Source organism: Carassius auratus, linkage group LG48F (assembly GCF_003368295.1).
Source record: "Carassius auratus strain Wakin linkage group LG48F, ASM336829v1, whole genome shotgun sequence".
NCBI lineage: Eukaryota > Metazoa > Chordata > Actinopteri > Cypriniformes > Cyprinidae > Carassius > Carassius auratus.
In genome coordinates this window covers 2180350-2195032 of record NC_039300.1, presented here as the reverse complement: position 1 = coordinate 2195032, position 14683 = coordinate 2180350, and the positions used below count along the sequence as shown (strand labels likewise).

The 14683-nt window shown below is 37.9% G+C and overlaps 2 protein-coding genes across 4 annotated transcripts; one reads left to right on the top strand and one right to left on the bottom strand.

Annotated features, from left to right (window-relative positions):
* Window positions 1-946: 946 nt before the first annotated feature.
* On the bottom strand, window positions 947-3516 carry LOC113068666 (small integral membrane protein 29-like). Of its 2 annotated transcripts, XM_026241475.1 has the most exons (8): window positions 3411-3503; window positions 3175-3250; window positions 2668-2713; window positions 2379-2543; window positions 2284-2309; window positions 1613-1718; window positions 1258-1334; window positions 947-1176 (listed from the first exon to the last, which is right to left on the bottom strand). In XM_026241475.1, the coding sequence occupies exons 4-7, from the start codon at window positions 2484-2486 to the stop codon at window positions 1266-1268; spliced, it is 309 nt and encodes a 102-aa protein (XP_026097260.1). In that variant the 5' UTR covers window positions 2487-2543; window positions 2668-2713; window positions 3175-3250; window positions 3411-3503; the 3' UTR covers window positions 947-1176; window positions 1258-1265. The 2 variants fall into 2 exon arrangements, with proteins under 2 accessions (XP_026097260.1, XP_026097259.1); XM_026241474.1 differs by lacking the exon at window positions 3175-3250 and having other exon boundaries at window positions 3411-3516.
* Window positions 3517-4419: 903 nt separating this feature from the next.
* Window positions 4420-13208, top strand: nudt3a (nudix (nucleoside diphosphate linked moiety X)-type motif 3a). 2 transcript variants are annotated; one of them, XM_026241472.1, is made up of 5 exons: window positions 4421-4704; window positions 5713-5823; window positions 9370-9414; window positions 10288-10372; window positions 11330-13208. In XM_026241472.1, exons 1-5 carry the CDS (start codon window positions 4606-4608, stop codon window positions 11500-11502), a joined length of 513 nt encoding a protein of 170 aa, XP_026097257.1. In that variant the 5' UTR covers window positions 4421-4605; the 3' UTR covers window positions 11503-13208. The 2 variants fall into 2 exon arrangements, with proteins under 2 accessions (XP_026097258.1, XP_026097257.1); XM_026241473.1 differs by lacking the exon at window positions 9370-9414 and having other exon boundaries at window positions 4420-4704.
* The last annotated feature ends 1475 nt before the right edge of the window (window positions 13209-14683 follow it).

Genomic DNA, 14683 nt, shown 5'->3' with positions numbered 1-14683 from the left:
AACCCTCTAACTTTAACACTCACTATTCTAATTCTATTCTTTAAAAAAATCTAACTACCTTTCTAATCTTTTTGTATTCTATTTTCTTTTCATTTATTATGCAATTATATATGTGTGTTTATGTGTAGAGACCTCTGACTAGCTTGCTCTATTCTTTTTTTATTCTGTTTTCTTTATAATATTTAAAATCCCATGCTACGTGTACTGTGTTATCCTAACTGTGACTTGTTATATCACTTATATATCATTGCTCTTTTTGTTGTTTTTGATTGCCTCCATTGTCCTCATCTGTAAGTCGCTTTGGATAAAAACGTCTGCTAAATGACTAAATGTAAATGTAATGTAATTATAAACACACTGGTTTGGTGCATGGTTTTGGTTTGACTTTACTGCACTTTGTGATTCTTCTTCTTATGTCCCTCCAGCGGCTGATGAATCAGTAGTCTCTCACACATTCACAGAAGGCAGATAGAAACCTCTCTCTCAATAAGATCTGTGGCACACATTGAGAAAACACATGGGGTGAATTTCTATTACGTGACGACTTTAAAAATAAAAATTCTGTCATCACTTGGCCTCGTGTCACTCCAAACCTTTAAGAGTTTCCTTCTTATGCGGAACATAGATGATATTTAGAAAAACACGCTGTCTTCTGTCCGTATCTTTACAATCACTGGGCTCCAGTGTAGATAAGGGTTTGTAACAACACGAGGATGAGTAAATTACGGTTGTATTTGAGGGGTAACCCCATAGTTTAGCACTCTCTCCTTCTGACATGAAGCTGAAATCTATGATGTTTCCAGTGCATTAGGAAATGAACAGAGGAGACGAGTCACCTGACAAACTAGTTAACAAAGAATTAAAGATAAAACATAGTTTCTTGAGTGATGCTTTAACCCAGTCTGGTTTAGGTTGACTCACACAGAGCACATGACACATCTCGGTGCACACTCGGTAATATGAACAGGATTTATTAGCGCAGAAGACATACAACTAAAATAAATAAAAACGAACACAGTGGTGAATTCACATCCTGCTTGATATTGAGACAGTAAAGCTGTGCTTCAGCTGGAGCATCCCCTGAGGTGAATGATACGCGTCTGCAGTCTCCTGGAGCGCTCTACTGACACTAAAGCTCTTCGGGGAAATCAGTCAGTAACTTCCCATCCTGTGAATCTGTAACACAGGACGATGAGACAGAATATGAGCAGAGCAGGTCCACAGTTTATGTGCAGAATCTCCAGCTTTGAGGCGAACCTTGATTCTCATGCATCAGGATCCTTTGAGGTCAGGGATCTGCGCTGCTGATACGTCCTCATCCAACCCTGCACCACCTGGAAGGCCAGAAAGAAAAGCTTGTTTTATTACAATGATGAACGAGTTGAAAATGACAGCACGCAAACGTGTGCCTGTAAATACGTGGAACTGTGAAAACATCCCATACTCCCATTCCTTAAATCTACTTAAACATGATCTGGTCTAGTCATCATCTGTCTGGTGGCACGTGTGTTTCTCTGGAGCACATGAACATCTAATGACTGACATCAGTGGAGTGACATGTGCTTTCAGTATTAGATATCAGCGTTTTTCATTTCATAACAGGACGGATTACCTTTGTGTCTTCCTCCTTCCAAAGGATGTCCTGCTCTGCCTCGTTCAGCTCTTCGGTCGGGTCGTAAGTGTAAACTGGAAGCAGCTGATGGCGCAGTCTATCGATCCTAAAAGTGCACCGACACAAGCGGCACAACTGAAACAAAGTCTTTCTGACTCTGTTTTATTCCACTGATATAGAAAACAGGCTGCCTGATATCTACTTCAGTGTTTCATGAAGAAATCCTTACAGGTTTACTCATTTTCTTGTGAACTACACTATCGGCAGAAAGTCTGGAATAGCTATGATTTTTAATGTATTGGAAAAAAAGTTTCATCTACTCACCAAGACTGCATTTATTAAAAACAGTAATACTGTGAAATATTATTAAAATTTTCAACTGTGTCTAATGTAATGTATTCCTGTGATGCACAGCTGTATTTTCATCATCATTCCTCCAGTCTTCAGTGTCACATGATCTTCAGAAATCAGAATAATATGATGATTTACTGCTCAAGAAACATTTCTGATTATTATCAGTGTTGAAACAGCTGTGCTGCTTCATACTGATAATAACAAGGACCATTATTAATACTCGAGCACTGTTAAAAATGATAATTGAGCAGTTAATCAGCATATTAAAATGATTTCTGAAGGACGCAGAAGACTGGAGCTGGAGTGTGTTTATTTACCTCTGTCTCCTCTTTATGTACATCACCTATAAAACAAGAAGACACATTAGCAGTTGACTACAGGACCACACATAAAGCTGTGTGTCAGCACGCACCACTGCTGCGACGCTCCCCAGGACACAGAGGACGAGGACGGGCACCAGCACGCTGCTGAGGGCCGTGTCTCCGCTGAGGGTGTGAGGGGGCTGTGTGCTGATGTTCATGCTGTAACACACTCTGTTCACTGCTCATCTTCTGCTCTCACCAAGCACTGTCAGATCCTATATGACCCAAGGGATGCTGGAGAAGAGCTGGAGACTGTTAATCTCTTTTATTTCAAACTTGTTTGCACTTCATTCATTTGATCAGTCAAATGGACTGTTCCTGGATAGATAGATACAGCACCTTTAACTGCAGCGGGGGAAGCTCACCAAACAGCTTCAGGGTCACTCTGAAATCAAAAGAAAAAAGGTTTTGTTTTTTCCCCTCATTATGTCAGTTTCTTTAGGATAATCCACCTCTCTAATATTCTAATGTCTGGATTATTCATTTATTTGTAATTTTGTTTACTCTCATCGTGCAATGCAGCATGTTTTAAAACGTACACTGTGTTTTCTTTATTTAAATTAGCATTTAAATCAAAGCCGTACACAAATAAATAAACCTATCATAATATAATATTGCAATTCTGAGTAATATATTATTGCTATAGCATTTTTTAGCATTTAATGCGTATTTTGTATTATGGTTATCACGTTTTATATATACAGTATTGATCGTAAATACCACGGTTTATAAATATCCTATTCATAATCATATTGTGCAGCATTTTATTTCTAAAGCAGTTGACATGACACAACGGGACTGTCATCACCAGTCATTTAATATACAACTGCAAACCACACAACTTACATTTATATTAGGGAAATATAACGTTTAATACAACACGTCCAGCAAAGGGCTGATATAAGGAGAAAGCGTCATGACACTGCGAAAAGAAAAAACAACGACAACAACGCATTCAGGGACATCTTCTGCTGCAGTTTTACTGTAGTGATCATCGATAATAGCATCAATGTCATCAAGATAATGATGAGCGCTAATAACAGCGTGATTCATGAGCAGACAGACTGATAAAGCGAACCCACCTGAGTCCGTCAGACGAGCAGGACGAGGACATGAGTTCATCTGTCAGTGTTGACGGAGAGCAAGTCCTGCAGTGAAAACAAACCGATGACGTCAGAGCTGGGGGGAGGAGCCACGCCTGCGTCATTCTCAGTGAACAACAGCAGATGTCGCCACTGCATACGATCACACAGGTCAAGTACAAATATTATACAATTACAGACCTCAAACATACTTCATCGGATTTTATTTGCAGGTTGCAGCAATACTTTTTGTAGCATCACTATATTTGCATTTAAAATAGATTAGATTATTTATTAATTGTTAGATTTTGTAAATAATATTATATAAATGCTATGTCAGAATGTCAGTAAATGCATCCAAAAGGATCGACAGGCAGAGTGCGTTCACAGGACAGCCATTGTCTTTATCTTATGTGTAACGTTATTTGATTTAATCAGACGACGGGTCAATTAAATTAGGATTTTTGTGCTGATTAACATCTTAGAAGGAAGAGCTTGTTACACAGTCTTTCAGACACGGTTTCATATTCATCCCGTTTTCTGACAACAGAAACAGACAAATATATAAATGGAAAAAGTTTTATTGGGAATTTGGTTGCACTAAAATACAGTATGTAAGCCATAAACACAGGGAGGCAAACGACGCAATGACGTCATTAATATGCTAACTAGCGTATGACTTTTGCTTCTCGTTTCTTTACATTGAAAGAAGTTGACAGCAGTGGAGATTTCTTTTACAGCTGTCAAGTTATAAAGATGTATAAGGTCATGCCACTATGACGATTGCTTTTAGAAATGACAATAATAATAATAATAATAAACACAAACTTTGGTTTTATATATATATATATATATATATATATATATATATATATATATATATATATATATATATAAAACCACGACTCTACGGAGTTATGTAATATTTAAACGTTAGTCCGAGTTTATCCAGTTACACCTCAACTACGCAGCATCATATTCACGAAGAGGAAACACGCTTCGGGGTTGTCCATAACGCAACGCAATTTGCGCAGAGCTCAGAGTAATGGCGTCTGTGCGAGACAAGCTCACAAGACTCACAAAATGAAGAGACGGAGGGGCTATATATGTTAGCAGAGGGCCTTTAGAAGGGTTAGTGGGTGCGGGATTGCAGTGAGACTTGACGGAAGTGGAGGACTTTCATCTGTTGAGCGCGATGATAAAGCTGAAGTCTAAGCAGACGCGCACGTATGACAGAGACGGCTATAAACAGCGCGCGGCCTGCCTGTGCTTCAGGAGCGAGCGCGAGGAGGAGGTGACTCCAGCAATCACTGCACCTTACACACACACACACACACACACACACACACGCACACACACCCACACACACCCACACCCACACCCACACCCACACACACCCTCGCTACATGTGTCAGCTCGTGCATTCAGACATGTCTACAGCTCTGTGCGTATGTATGAGGGATTGTGATTTTATGATTCCATTAAAATATTTACGGACTCTCAGCCTGTTATTTGGGGGCATTTTACATGTGTAAATCACATGCTTTTACCTTGCATTGTCTTGTAAATATCAAATGCACTGGCTCGTGGTTATCGTATGCACAGTGGTATTGAATTTATGATCTAAATCTGATACCCTCACTGTACCATGCTACTGTCACCAGTTATATATATAACCGTGATGGCTAATATCAGATCAGGCTACAGTAGCAATCACAAAAGTATCTACAGCATTTGCACATAGTGTTACATATGTAACTCTGTATTTGTTAAAATGTTATAGAATACATTTTTGGTGCCCTTAATCATTATTCTCCCTCATTACAAACGGTAGTTACTCATTCTGCAAATTTTGACATCTGCATTAGGAAACCTGATCACCTGCTGAGATGTCCAGTTGGCTGGATGCTTCAGTCCAGACCATGTAGACAGGTTCTGAGCGGAGGATATTGCTAACAGTAAACAGTTACTGTTCAACGTTTTAGGAGAAATTTGAGTTTGTGTACACATTTCTAATAAGCAGATCTTGTTTTCCCCTTCTGTTTATGATGTTAAACCAATAATTATTTGTCCAGTTTGAATACATTTTTTTATTATTTGTGTTTAAATTTGATAGTTATTGGGTTAAACATGAATAAATGAATGTTTAATGATGATCGCCACATGTAGAATCTGGGTCTTGAAGAAAAGTCAGTTGAAATCCTTTGGCCTAGAGTTATCTTTTCATGTGTGTGTGTGTGTGCTGTGCACCGTATCTCTGATGTGAACCGTATCTCTGACGGCTGTGTGTTGTCTGTGTCAGGTGCTGCTGGTGAGCAGCAGCAGTCATCCGGAGAGATGGATCGTTCCTGGAGGAGGGATGGAGCCGGAGGAGGAGCCCAGTGTTGCTGCTGTCAGGGAGGTGTGTGAGGAGGTAGGCCTTCCTTCCTCAGAAAATATTATAATGTGTTGGTCATGTTTCCAGTGGAGGGTTTCTGATTTGCAATCTATTGCACTGGGGAATTCAGAATTGTGTAGAATTTGAACAAACCTCACACTGTACCGATGTGATTAGGGATTAGGGGTATAACGGTACACGTATTTGTCTAAAAATATTCGGTACGAGTCTTTAGGTTCAGTCAGCCAGAAACAAAGTCTCTTCTTTTTAAACGATGTCTTTTTTGTTGAGGAAATTCAAACAATAAATGCTGTTTTGACGCTCTTTGATGTGGCACGACAGATTGCTGTTTAAACAGCTCACTTCCTCTTTACTACTAGTTTAAACGTGAAATAAACATGAATGAACATCTCCTGCCTCATGTAATCACTCAACCAGTGCTTCAACCCATCATCTAGATTTCATTTAACTCATTAGTGTGCTATGAAAGAAGTCTAGAGAAGACTTTATAGTCATTACATTCTACTTTACCTGTTAGTAATGTTTAAATAAATATATTATGAGAAGTTATGAGAGCCACTGCAAATTAATCTATTTCAACAACGAATAATTTTTTTTACAATTAAGAAGTTAATTTAAAAACTACATTATGTGAAATTTACGTTTTTGTTGATTATTATGTTTAAAAATAAATATTAACTCAATTTAAGTTGTTAATTTTAACCTTATAGTAACATAAAAGGGCTCACTGTAGTCTTGAGCATTAGCTGAGGTAGATTTTTATTTCTAAGAATATTGGGTAGCAATTTGTTCAGTAAACCAGTGCAGTTTAATAAAAAAAAAAAAAAACAAGTTTAGTTTTTCCCCTGCTGTGAAGAAACTGTGAAGTCAAAACCGAGGCACGTACTGAACTATTCTGTTTGTGTACTGTTACACCCCTATTGGGGATGCGCCAATATTTCAAATATGGCATTTTCATATTTTGGAAGAAAATATAAGCCCTGCCATGCTTTGTTTAGAGCAGTAACCAGGGAAACGCTGTAAGCTCCGCCTGCTGCGGTGTTCATAAGTGCTTCGTTTACAGCGGTAACCAAGGAAACGCTGTAAGCTCCACCTGTTGCGGTGTTCATAAGTGCTTCGTTTACAGCGGTAACCAGGGAAACGCTGTAAGCTCCACCTGCTGCGCTGTTCATAAGCGCTTCGTTTACAGCGGTAACCAGGGAAACGCTGTAAGCTCCACCTGCTGCGCTGTTCATAAGCGCTTCGTTTACAGCGGTAACCAAGGAAACGCTGTAAGCTCCACCTGTTGCGGTGTTCATAAGTGCTTCGTTTACAGCGGTAACCAGGGAAACGCTGTAAGCTCCACCTGTTGCGGTGTTCATAAGTGCTTCGTTTACAGCGGTAACCAGGGAAACGCTGTAAGCTCCACCTGCTGCGCTGTTCATAAGCGCTTCCTTTACAGCGGTAACCAAGGAAACGCTGTAAGCTCCACCTGCTGCGCTGTTCATAAGCGCTTCCTTTACAGCGGTAACCAGGGAAACGCTGTAAGCTCCACCTGCTGCGGCGTTCATAAGTGCTTCGTTTACAGCGGTAACCAAGGAAACGCTGTAAGCTCCACCTGTTGCGGTGTTCATAAGTGCTTCGTTTACAGCGGTAACCAGGGAAACGCTGTAAGCTCCACCTGTTGCGGTGTTCATAAGTGCTTCGTTTACAGCGGTAACCAAGGAAACGCTGTAAGCTCCACCTGTTGCGGTGTTCATAAGTGCTTCGTTTACAGCGGTAACCAGGGAAACGCTGTAAGCTCCACCTGTTGCGGTGTTCATAAGTGCTTCGTTTACAGCGGTAACCAGGGAAACGCTGTAAGCTCCACCTGTTGCGGTGTTCATAAGTGCTTCGTTTACAGCGGTAACCAAGGAAACGCTATAAGCTCCACCTGCTGCGCTGTTCATAAGCGCTTCCTTTACAGCGGTAACCAAGGAAACGCTATAAGCTCCACCTGCTGCGCTGTTCATAAGTGCTTCGTTTACAGCGGTAACCAAGGAAACGCTGTAAGCTCCGCCTGCTGCGGTGTTCATAAGTGCTTCGTTTACAGCGGTAACCAGGGAAACGCTGTAAGCTCCACCTGCTGCGGTGTTCATAAGTGCTTCCTTTACAGCGGTAACCAAGGAAACGCTGTAAGCTCCACCTGCTGCGGTGTTCATAAGTGCTTCGTTTACAGCGGTAACCAAGGAAACGCTGTAAGCTCCGCCTGCTGCGGTGTTCATAAGTGCTTCGTTTACAGCGGTAACCAGGGAAACGCTGTAAGCTCCACCTGTTGCGGTGTTCATAAGTGCTTCCTTTACAGCGGTAACCAAGGAAACGCTGTAAGCTCCACCTGCTGGCAGAAAGTGAATCTGCGTCTGTTCAGCTCTTTCATGCAGATATTTTTTACGTATAGTTTCATAAAACTGAATTCAAATCATTCTGTTTTTGCTTCAGATATTGAAATTATACAAACTAATTTAAATTAAAAACTGCTCATGTTGCATGTCTGCAGCATCTTTGTTTGGATCATGATTAAAATGCAGTTATTGCCTCTCATTTTAAATGCAAAGAGCACAGACAAAGCCTTAGTTTGTTTATATGACGAGATTTATTTTATTTGTGTTACTTATTTGATTTAGGCTTGTTTTAAAATGTCAATTTACATTACATTATATTTACATTTAGTCATTTAGCAGATGTTTTTGTCCAAAGCGACTTACAAATGAGGACAATAGAAGCAATCAGACCAATAAAAGAGCAATAAATTAGTAATAATAAAGTGCTATATTAGTATATTATAGTGTTATATTTCCATTTCACAAAGAAATAATAAAACTATTAACATTATTATTAACATTAATACCAGTAACATGTAATGACCAACATTGGTTACTGTAAATAAGCAAATATATATAATAACTGCTGTAAAAGTATTGCTGGCTGTTATCACCCAGTGCATGAACTATAGTGGATAAATTCTATTTTGTAAATTTTATTTGCTTTTCAGATTGTACAGATTTGCCTTTCTCTGTTTTTGTTTTTTTGTTTTCTACATTCATAAAACCTTTCTCCATCTCTTACATCTGCATCACATGATGTTTCCATGCTTAATCAAAAAAATTGGTTAAAGGTAAAATCACAAACAAGCCAGTAATCTCCGGTTGAGAAGTACTTCTGTTGCAGTGGTTTGTTTGCTGCAGTATGTGCAGATCCATCCTGTTGATAGTTTCATATGGCTCTCTGATTTAGAAGAATTCTGTCAGCTTTCCCACATCTTGACTCAGTGGGGTGTGGATATCATTTCTACATGTTTTCTGTATGCAAATTATTGTTTCTTCCAGGTTATTCCAGCCTTTTACAGTGAATTAAAACAGTTGTGTTCTCTTGTCCTCCTCCACTTTGCAGATTTCTGTGCAACTTGTGAAAAAAAAAGATTTTTTACATTATAGATTTTTAACTGATAGATGCTGAATAAGAGGTTTCAAGATGCTTTAAAATATTGCAGTACATTATAAATGCACTGAATTCAGTGTTTCACTCTATATTTTATTCCCACAGGCAGGAGTAAAAGGTACATTAGGAAGATTGGTAGGCGTTTTTGAGGTGAGTGTTTTCTGATGGGAAACAACAAGGTCAAAAAGAATAAATAAAAATAAATAAATAAACAGGTTTTGAGAATAAAATTTATGATAGGAATCTAACAAGAATAGTCAAAGTTTCAAGATTAATAGTAAAATGAAGACATTTCTGTCACTGATGGGGTTTTGGTTCCTTGTCCTTTGGCTTGTTTAGTTGGGGACACTTAATTTCTGGACTTGACTGATTGCACAGACTAGGCCTGTCACAATAATCAATATATCAACTTATGGCATAATATATGTACATGAATCATTTTTGGTGGCACAATTTATTAAGTGGTATTTAAAAACATGGTGACATTAATTTTAATGTAAATATAATATATTTACATTAAAATTAATGTCACCATGTTTTTACATCCCACTTGTGCCTGTGTCTTCTGCAGCTTCTCGTTCATTACATGGTGTAGTCACGAGGGGCTCGTTCAGATTTAAAACAGCTTCATCTGCAGATATGGCCTTGTTTAGGGATCTGTGCCTTTGTGTATACAGACATCTGGCTGCTGAGTAGTGATCCTGTTTTTCAGAAATACAGTGCACCCTTAATTTACAGAGAAAAGACAGACCGGGAAAATCTGTAGATGGAAAAATCTCCATTTCAAACAAAAGCATGTAATTTGACCGCTTTCCCTGTCAGGTGCTGTGACGCATAAGTCTGCTGTTTCCCACGTTTGAGCTACTTTAAAATGGGAAGAATCAGCAGTTTATTTGTAGAATTTTGTAGAATGTAATGTTTACATTCAAGCCTTTTTTCGCACATAATGTGTAGCATTAGCATACTTATATATATGATTTAGTATTTCCTGTGAGGCTGTTAAAAATGTTTTTTTCTTTACAGAACCGAGACAGAAAGCATCGAACGTATGTCTATGTTCTCATCGTAACCGAGGTTCTGGAGGACTGGGAGGACTCAGTAAATATTGGTAAGAATGTACCAATATTATACAAGAATATACAGTGTTCACACAATATATCGGCTTTGGCAATATATCAGTCGACCACTAATTTAAACGTCATTGAATTACGCTGTAAAGTGAAGCATCGGCAGGACATTGGCGCCCTCTGCAGGTATGTTATAATACTTACAGTACATAAGTAGGTTATGTTCATATTATTATTTACAGGCATATTACATATTCTGACAGTGATGTTCAATAAACACATGTGATTACTTGGTTTTGATACATTATTTGAAACAATTATTATTGTCTCATTGTTAGTTCAATATATATGTAATATATATATCAGTCAATATAAAGCATTCATTTTTCACTTAATTAGGTCTATTTTGGCTACAAAAAATATCAGATTACTCGGTTGTCAAAATTAGTCAGGATTATCTTGGTAATTTTCCAAGTGTATGAAGAAGCTTTTACTCTTCAGGTAATTCATATAGTCATTAAAAATTATTTTGAATAAGGAAAGCGATAACTTTGCCATGGTATCTTTTCAAGTTGCCTCAACCATTGCATGCTTTGCATGTGCTGCGCTTTATTTTTTACCATTTTGTTTTATTAGTTTATTTATTAGAATTTGAAAGATGATAACAATATTGTGATCTCTGATATTGGTCCTTGAAAACGAAAAAAGAAAAAAAGAGAAAATCTTAAAGTCCTTGAAAGTACTGGAATTTAATTTGGCAGTTTCCGTACGAACCCTGGAAAGTGGCAGCAACCACATCAGCAGAATTTAGATATGCATTTTTTTTTTTTCAATTACACTTACTTTTCTAAAATAATCGTCAGTGCATCAGTTTGTGCTGTGAATAGTATTGCCATAGGATCAAATAGGACCAGCTCAGAGCTCTCCTAATCACAGTTATTCAGAGGCTCATGAATGCAGCATGTTGATGGTGGTCTGGTGTCTCTTGTTGTTCTCAGGGAGGAAGAGGGAGTGGTTTAAGACCGAAGATGCCCACCGTGTGCTACAGGGTCACAAACCTGTGCAGGCATCTTACTTCAGAGCCCTTCAGCAGGACTGTATGAGCAGCAACGGCACGTCTCTGGAGGACACTTACAACATGAATCACAACTCTCTCTCCAGCATCAGATAACTGGCACAACAAACACACAAATTCACCAGGATTTTCAACCTTTTTCTCCCTGACTGAACTCCTATTGCAACTAGTACGGTTTTTTTAATTTCAGCACAATGAAAATGAAATCTGATTGCCTTACCAGTCTTTTTAGTGTTCAGATGAAGATCACAGTCTGGGCTCAGTGAGAAAAGTCCTAGAATACTGCTTCTGCTTATTCTTACATTTGAATGAATACTTGCATGAGATTTTCTTTTTTTAATGCAACCTCACTTTACTATCATGTCTTGAAATGAGTAGTGTCTGTCATGTTGTTGCAGCGTTTGCCTTTAGCCTCTATAGATAATCTGTTATATAGAGTGGGTTGAGTGGGTTTGCATGCATCGCATATTCAAAGTGTTAGTTCTTTAAACTGCTTAACAAAAGAGAGATTTCGTCTTAAATTGATCAAAGTAGGTGAAAAATTGCCAATATTACAGAGTCACGTTGGGGATTTCTCTCGTACGCAGCTTCTCATCCGGTTCATTCTCAAGAGCACATTTGCTAAATGTTGTAATGTCTATGGGGTTTACTGGTTTGGGAGTGCAGTGCTTTTACCATTCAGGCTGGTTTTGATTGTGATTGAAGGAAAGTCTTGTGTGGTGCTTTTTCTCAGACGCACCATTTATTGAAGTGACTGGTCGGGCCGGTCCAGTTGAGTGCACTTGTTTTGTTGTGGTACAGGACTTCGTTTCAGACAGAAGAGAGGGATGAAAGGAGATTGTGAGCTTGAATTGTACATCTCAGCAGCTGTCAATAGCCCATTCTTCCTTTTCTAGAGTTTTGCACTAGTATTCATATAACAATGGCAAAATATACACATTGTTCAGATTTAGTTGGGATCATTTCAGTTTGTCCCGCTTATAAACTTTAACCCTAGCTTGTGTGTGTGTGTGTGTGTGTGTGTGTTGTGTACAGTACGAGGGTTTGTGTGTGTGAAGTAATGTGAATAATTAAAGCACTAGATGCCATGGTTAGCTGTCTGTGTAATACATTGCCTCTTGTGTAAGAGGATTGATTTCATTTCAAATGTTTACAACTTGATTGTATTTTCTGTTCAGACACTGGATATCCACTGACCTCCTTTCATTTGTTATAGAGGACTGGTAATGGTGCCATTTCTTTTTTTGAAATGCACTTTCCTAGGTCTCAGATGATTTAGTCTGTCCTAATACTAAAGTTGTTTCATTATTTTGTTTATGATTTATGTAATTGTCACAAGCATGTACTTTAAATGAGGATTGTTTAGGTCTTACTTTCACCTGTCTTATCAGTATTTCAGTGTTTTTCTCTTTAATCAGAAAGCACAAAAGTTTATTGTGAATAATGTATTAAATTACCAAATCTAAGATGTTCTCCATGGGCTAAAAACAGGAGAAATGTCCTGTGTTCTTGTAATAGGATTATGTAGCTGGTCCTCCAGTGTTTGTATAAAGGGTTTCTGTTCTTTCAGTAGTGAACTCAAAAGCTGTGACCCAGTGAGAGCGCGTGTAACCGTCCTGACACAGACTGATGCTCGTCTAATGGTGAATCATGGGATCATTCTCTGCACATTTATTCCAGTCATTAGAGGAATGGGAATAAGCAATGATCAAATTACTCTGCCATTCATTTCTCTGCAGGTCTTTGTACTGAAATAATGCCAGACTTACAGTCCTTGAATTCTAAATGCTCCATTATTAGGAGATATATATATATATATATATATATATATATATATATATATATATATATATATATATATATACTACTCTGCAAAAGTAGGCCATTAGTATTTTCACCAACAACAACAAAAAGCATACTAGTGCTCTAAGACTTCTGCACTGTAGTGTATTTATACATATTGGAGTTTTTAAATGTACCAAATCGTTGGTGTTGTTGAGATGTTTTGGTGAAAGTATTCTTAATTTCTTGAGTAGACTGAAAACATTTCAAGAATCTCTAAATCGTTCCTCAGCTGCTCCCCTTGCCTTTCATTTCAAGCACCGTTTACCCTGTATCACTGCTGTATCTGATATTGTGAAAATCAATTCTGACTCAAGACTGTATAACAATTGTGTCAACAATCTATAAATAAAAGCAAAAACTCTCCATGCTCTACATGAATTGCAGGAGCCGTTGTTGTCAGTTCAATAGAGTCAGTGGCAGGCTAAAGAAACTGTCTCTGACCGGTGCAGGAAGAAACCTGTGCACAGAGAACAGATGCAGATTACTCACAAGAAAGAAAAAGATATTCCATTTGTTGTAAAAGTGCACTAAATGTTGCATTATGCCTATAGGTTTCGTAAAGGAACTGCACAGTGTTTCTGAGTTTAATGAAAATGTAAAAATGTAAAATATATATTTTTAATGACATCATCAAAATTAATAAATAAAACGCTTATTAGATAAATGAACTTGTTTGTTTACCTGCTTGTCTTTTGAGCATTAATCAACAGTCAGAGTATAGTGGACGTGCAAATGTGATACTTAATTATTGTAACTTTATTTCAAAATCTCAAGGGGGACTTCAAGTAAATATAAGATGAAAGAGCTTCAAATAAAAAATAATTAAAAATATTTGTGAATCCCTGCAATAGAAGTAAATAAGAAATAACTTGATTTTGTGGATTTTTATGTCTTTGAAAGACAAAAGCCTTCCGATAACATATCATGCATGCATTGTTAACTTATTGAGTGATAATTCATATAAAAAATAAAATAATTAGTGTTGAAACTCTTTTTAAACCTGAAATGCTCTTTATAAATCCATTGGTCAAATGCTGTGGTCACCTGACCAGTGATTGCTCAAACTGAAGACTTTCTGAAGCAAAGACTATTTCAGTAAGGAACACTTGAAAGATGAACAAGAGGAATTTATTGCTATTAAAATAATATGTACTGTAATCATGTAATAAAAAAGTAACTGTAGTCTGGATGTGAGTATTTAAAAATGTAATTTAATATTATTAAAATGATCATTTTAAGTACTACATTTTTGATTATGTAATCCAGATTACATGTATTCAGTTACTTCAAGCTCTGGCCGAACTAGTCTCAGAATTACTCAAACGACAGCGATGGTAGCTGCACATGGGTCCTGGTTAAATGTTTGTCACAGGATGTTCTCAGGTTGGTCTGGAGGTTTGAATACGGTCGGACTGTCAAGGATTAACAATGC